A 5,978-nucleotide genomic window follows, 5' to 3' on the forward strand; every position below is an offset into this window, starting at 1 on the left:
TTGCTTGAAAGGTTTGCACCCAAACAATTGCTCTCTATTGAATTTAAAATTTACATTCTAATATATATATATATATAAGAGAAACGAACAAAATAAGCAAAACTATTTATATATAAGAGTTCCATTTACATCCTAAGAATCCATTTGTTATCCTCTTTCCATGCATTTGAAAACAATACTCAAGATTTGTGCCCAAACAAACTCTCTATATTCAACAAAAAAGCTCAAATTTAAAAATATATATACTGTCAATATAAAGAAACTAAACAAAATAAGCAAAAAGTATTTATATATAAAAGGACCATCTCTTATACTCTCTTCATAGAGTAAAAAACATTGTATGAAAGATTCATACCCAAACAAACTAACTATTAAATAAAAAAAATTGAATTTAAAAATGTATAGTATCAATATACAATAAAGAACCAAACGAAATAAGCAAAACGTCCAAGAACTATTTCTTATCCTCTACATCCATTTGAAAATATTGCTTAGAAGGTTTACACCCAAAGAAGCTCTCTATTGAATAAAAAAGTTTGTATTTTAAAATATATATAATTATATACAATAAAAGAACCAAACTGTTTATATATAAAAAGATTCCATTTACATTAAAAAAAAAAAAATTAATGTCAAGATATAATAAAAGAACCAAATTCTTTATATGTAAAAAGATTTCCATTAGCATCCACAGGGACTATTTTTTTGTCCTCTATACACCCATTAAAAAATATTGTTTGAAAAATAAGAACCAAAACTCTTTATATATAAAAGAATCCCATGACATACAAGAACTTATTTTTATCCTCTCTACACATTAGAAAACATTATTTAAAAGGTTTGCATCCAAACAAACTCTTTATATTGAATAAAAAATATGCAATACTAATATACAACAGAAGAACCCAACAAAATAAGCAATATATAAATGATTCAATTCCTATCCAAGAGTTCTTCCTTCTTATCTTATCTTATCTACATTCATTGAACAACATTACATGAAAATTTCTCACCCACACAAATTCTTTCTATTAAATAAAAGAGTTTGCCTTTTAAAATATATATAATCCCAATAAGCAAACTATTTATATATAGGGATTTCCATTTACATCCAATGCAATAGGAATAGCATCTACATCCTCAGTGAAGCACATGGATTAGCAAGAATATACAACTGCATCAATATATATATGCTTACAGAGGACACCAGTTATATTAAAGGGCCCCGCGCTAGTTACCCTTACACCAGTCAATTACCCTGATATACAAAGGTACAAAGAAAACCAGAAGCTGCATAAATGGTATGTATATCAACAGTTCTCAAAACAACGTACCTTCATTTGCAGGCACATACTCCATCATCGATGAGCAGCACCGAGCTCAACCCAACCCAAGATCCAAAAGTTCACCCGATAATGCTGTCGGACTCCATTGATCCACAGTCCCAAATGTATCATCACGCGAGGATCCAGCAGGACCGATCCTCGATCTTTTAAAAATACGAATTTGGGTGCTAATCGAGGCTGTAAATCTTGGAATCGGCCGTATAGGAGCCCAAGACCCTGACAAAGGTCGTGGCCTCCTGTACCTCCTGCAGCGCGCTCTGGGCGTTGGGATCGGCAACGGATGCCTCAAAATCGATGTAAAACACATGCTCAAATTGGCGCACAGATCCTCCACCATTGACGTCCAGAACCCTAAGAGGAGCCCCGGTTTGGGGTTTCACTTCGAATTTGGTCAGATTTATCTTCCTTTTGGAGAAAGCAGAGAGTACCTTAAAGAGCGGGTCAAGGCCTCCGCCATGGGCGACCACAATGGAGGTCTTCAGCGGCCTGTGGTCGTCCTCCTGCGGTGGTGGCGGCAGGTCCGATTTCCGGGCGAGAACCAGAAAACGAGTCGTGTTCCATTTCTCGTCCTGCACACCACGAGCCACGACCCTGAGCCCGTAGATCTCAGCTGCTCTACAACTGGCTATGGCTGCCGTATCGGTAAGCCGATTGTTCAGAAGCAATTCGGCCGCGCCCGCCGTGTCATCCACCGGCGCAGAATCGAGCCCTAGGCGCGCTAGGGTTTGCCCACAGTGCGCCAGAGCCATGGGATGACTGATAACTTTCCTCACATCCTCCTTGCTCACACCAGGCACAACCAGCAAACAATAGTGCACAAAGAGCTGGATCTCTTGCACAATATGGAGGCTATGGTGAACCAGGAGGTCGTAGTTTCGAACCACGCTGCCCTCCAGGGTGCTCTCCACGGGCAAAATGGCCCGGTCTGCCCGCCGTGACTCCACGGCCCAGATTGCATCCTCATAGCTCTTACAGGGCACGCCTTCGCAGCCTGGATGCGCCATTATAGCCGCCGCTTCACTGTAAGCTCCCGGGCAGCCCTGATACGCTACCCTTACGGCTCCCCGCCCCTTTTCTTCCCTTTGCCTCATGGAACTCAAGACCCGGGCCAATTCATCCTCCAGAGACCCCGATTGCAGCAGACCGGATATTTTATCAGTGCCATTTATCACCGCAACATTATCAGAAACCCCACCCTTTTGGCTCCTCACAACAAGAACCCTTTTCCCTTTCCCTCTCCCTTTCCCTTTCCCTTTTGGTTTCCCCTGGTTCAGCTGCAACACTATGGGCGCGTCCTGTTGCCTGAGCCTTCTATTTGTGCCGTTAATTAAGCTGCTGGTGCCCGATCCGTAGCCCATGAATGCACAGATGCTCACAGCCATTAGACGCAATTCAATTCAATTCCCTTCCCTGCCCTGCCCTGGTTCACTCAACTCTTATTGCCCGCGCCTCGAACCCACGACGTCTATATATCGTTGCCTCCGAACCTTAACCCCCGTTTGTTTTTACCTGAGCAAAATTATCCTGTATGATAACTAACACGATTGTTTCATCCACCGTGTGGGGTTTAACTTCAATAATACTCCATTGCGGGCCCCGACATCACGTTCCTCGTGCCAGAGACCGGGGGGTCAGTGGGGCCCGCGCTGTCCATGACCCATGCCTCCTTTCACCGTCCACTTCTTTCTTCAAAATGGACTCCGTATTTAGTACTGCACGACAATTTTAAAATGGATCTCGGCCCTAAAGCTGGCAGTGGGCAATATTGGAGGGAGGGTTGGATTTGAAGGTTTGTTGCATTAAGGTAGGGCAGAGGGACTAGTAGTTGTATATGTCTGTTGTTATAGCATGAGGTTTTATGATGTTCTGTGTAGCCGTTACATGCTTACAATTGATTAGTCACTCTTTCTTATCATTTGTATTGAGATGATGACCAAGGCACACACAATGTAATCTAAAAACAGTACTTATCAAAATTATGGGTTGTAGTTGATATGGTGTGTAATATGAAATGTTGATACAAAAATTCACACACAATTTAATCTAAAAACAATACTTATCAAAATTATAGGTTGTAGTTGATATGTAATCATCGAGTGTGTGTTAGAAGTTGATAGTTTGAAAACATGCTCGTGATTAGTCCCTCTCTCTTATGATTTGTAGGAGTGTGATATGAAATGTTGATAACAAAATTCACACACAATCTAATTTGATAACAATACTGATCAAAATTATGGATTGAAGTTGATATGTAGTCATTGAGTGTGTGTTAGAAGTTGACAGTTTGAAAACATGCTCATGATTAGCCCCTCTGTTATTGTTGGTAGGTTGATTTGTATTTTGACGATGCATCAAGAAGTGTGATTTGAAATACTGATACAAAAACTCTTTGACAATGTATCAAGGAGTGTGATTTGAAATACTGATACAAAAACTCACACACAGTCTAATGTGAAAACAATAGTGATCAAAATTATGGATTGTAGTTGATATTTAGTCATTGAGTGTGTGTTAGAATTTGGTAGCTTGAAATTTTTGTCTTTTGTTCTTCATTTTGATTGAATTTGAACAAGAATAAGTTAGTTTGCAGTTGCTCGTAATTAATATAATTTTTTTTATTAAATCTACTAGAATTTGGTAAACTAAAATATTGAGTTAAAAAGATGAATTTAGATTAATTTTAACTATCTTTAAATTTACTAGAAAATATAAGTATACAAATAAAAAAATTTAGAAGTTAAAAGATAAAAAATCTATAAAATCATATGTGTGTGTGGGGGGGAATGAACTCAACACTTTCTAGGTGTCTACATATCATGGATTAGTTGCCATGCTATAAAATTTCTAAAGACCATAATATTAACTTGATATGTTTGTGGATTTGACTAGAGAACTTTTTTCTTTATTCAACGTAAATTTTTGTTTTGGTACTTTTTTTCTTTATTTTATTCAATAAAAAAAATAGGAAGAAAAAAGTTGATAGTTTGAAATTTATGTCTTTTCATCTCCTTTATTTTGGTTATTTGATAGAGAATAATTTTAGAGTGGCTCTAATTTAAATAATAAAACTTATTGAATTTATTAAGATGTTGAGACAACAAAGATGATATTTATAAAAAAAATTGACCAAATTTGAATGTTCTTAACAAATGTGACATCTAAGACCTAAAGAAAATCACCCTTAGTATGTCATAATTGGAAGCTAAAGCCGTCGAGGCTCTTAAAAATTTGAACTAGGTTGTTCTAGTTTTTTATTGTTCTGTGTTTTTTGTTTGATCTTTTGTTGATGGTCTGCTCCAGTTCCATATTCCATAATATTAACTTGTTATATTTTTCCATTTAACTAGGGGAAAAGACCCAGTAGTTGAGCGCGTTCCAATTCTTGTGATACAAGTTGTTGATTTAATACCCCCATACCTGTTGATTTAATGTCTAACTTTTATACAACATTGCACCAATAGTTGTATGATAAGTACCAATAATTGAATGAAATATACCATTTGTTGTGAAAAGTAACCAATCATGTGATGCCACATCAGCTGCACAAGTATTGGGGCCCTTTTGCACACCTATTGGTCTCACTTTTTTTTTGGGTTGTTTCAGACACCTTGGAAAAAAGCATGCCGATTTGGCATCATATTTGATGATGTGGCCCTAAAACCTTAGTTATAAGTAGGGGACTTGCCAAGTAAGCTGTTATAAAAAATTTAGAGTGATTTGAATTTCCACGTAAGATTTTGAGAAGTGTGAAGCTAGGGTGTACAACTATTGGGTCCTCTCCCCTAGTGAAGTTTTTTCTTCATTAAAGGCATGAAGTTTCCACTATCTGTGTTAGAGTTAATGCATCCCAAAGCTTCTAGATTTGTTTGAGTTGGAGTGTTTTTTTAATCAAAATTATTTTTATTTTATTTATTTTTGGTTGGTAATAATGATTTTTTATTAAGTATTAAGAAATAAGAGTTACATTACAAAAATATCCAAATTAAAATTATTATTATTTACATACATCTACAACCATCTAAAATTTGATTTTGTATTTTTTTTATTTGCCTAGTAAACTTTTTTCTTCATTTGATTTTATAAACTTTTGTTTTGGATTTGATCATTAGACTTTTTTTTTGCTCAAATTCAAAACAAAAGTTTATAGAATAAAATGAAGAAAAAAGTTTACAAGTCAAATCCAATAATATACCAAATCAAATCTTAGAAGGTTGTAGATGTATGAAAATAATAATAATTTTAAATTTTGATAAAATGAAAACACTTTTTGTGATCTCAAATGTCAATATAGAAGAATTCCACACAATTGTTTCTAGAAAATTGACCAAATAATTCTTATAACCTACAAATATTATATTTACAACTAAAATATAAACATTTATTATACATCAATTCTTTTAAATATAATTACAATTTTTTTTATACATATAATCTTAACAATTAAAATATATTACATAATTATAGTGAACACTTCAAATAAACAATATATAAATAAAATATAATATTAAATACAACTAGTATATTCATAACTAAAATTTAGTATGCATATAAATGCATATAATTTTAAAAGTTAACCACGTTAAATTTTTATAATGGATGTATTTCATTTGATTTTGTAAATTTATATATTGG

At 35.0% G+C, this 5,978-nt stretch overlaps 1 protein-coding gene across 1 annotated transcript; it reads right to left on the reverse strand.

The window, feature by feature from the left end:
• Positions 1–994: 994 nt before the first annotated feature.
• On the reverse strand, positions 995–2,849 carry LOC131074002 (arogenate dehydratase 3). Its single transcript, XM_058010559.2, has one exon. It carries the CDS (start codon positions 2,726–2,728, stop codon positions 1,514–1,516), a length of 1,215 nt encoding a protein of 404 aa, XP_057866542.1. The 5' UTR covers positions 2,729–2,849; the 3' UTR covers positions 995–1,513.
• Between the last annotated feature and the right edge of the window lie 3,129 nt (positions 2,850–5,978).

This window comes from Cryptomeria japonica, chromosome 9 (assembly GCF_030272615.1).
Source record: "Cryptomeria japonica chromosome 9, Sugi_1.0, whole genome shotgun sequence".
In the NCBI taxonomy this organism is placed as follows: Eukaryota; Viridiplantae; Streptophyta; class Pinopsida; order Cupressales; family Cupressaceae; genus Cryptomeria; species Cryptomeria japonica.

Bases quoted from the DNA above. Each gene is read 5' to 3' on its own strand.
- LOC131074002 (XM_058010559.2), bottom strand. From the start codon at position 2,728: ATGGCTGTGAGCATCTGTGCATTCATGGGCTACGGATCGGGCACCAGC.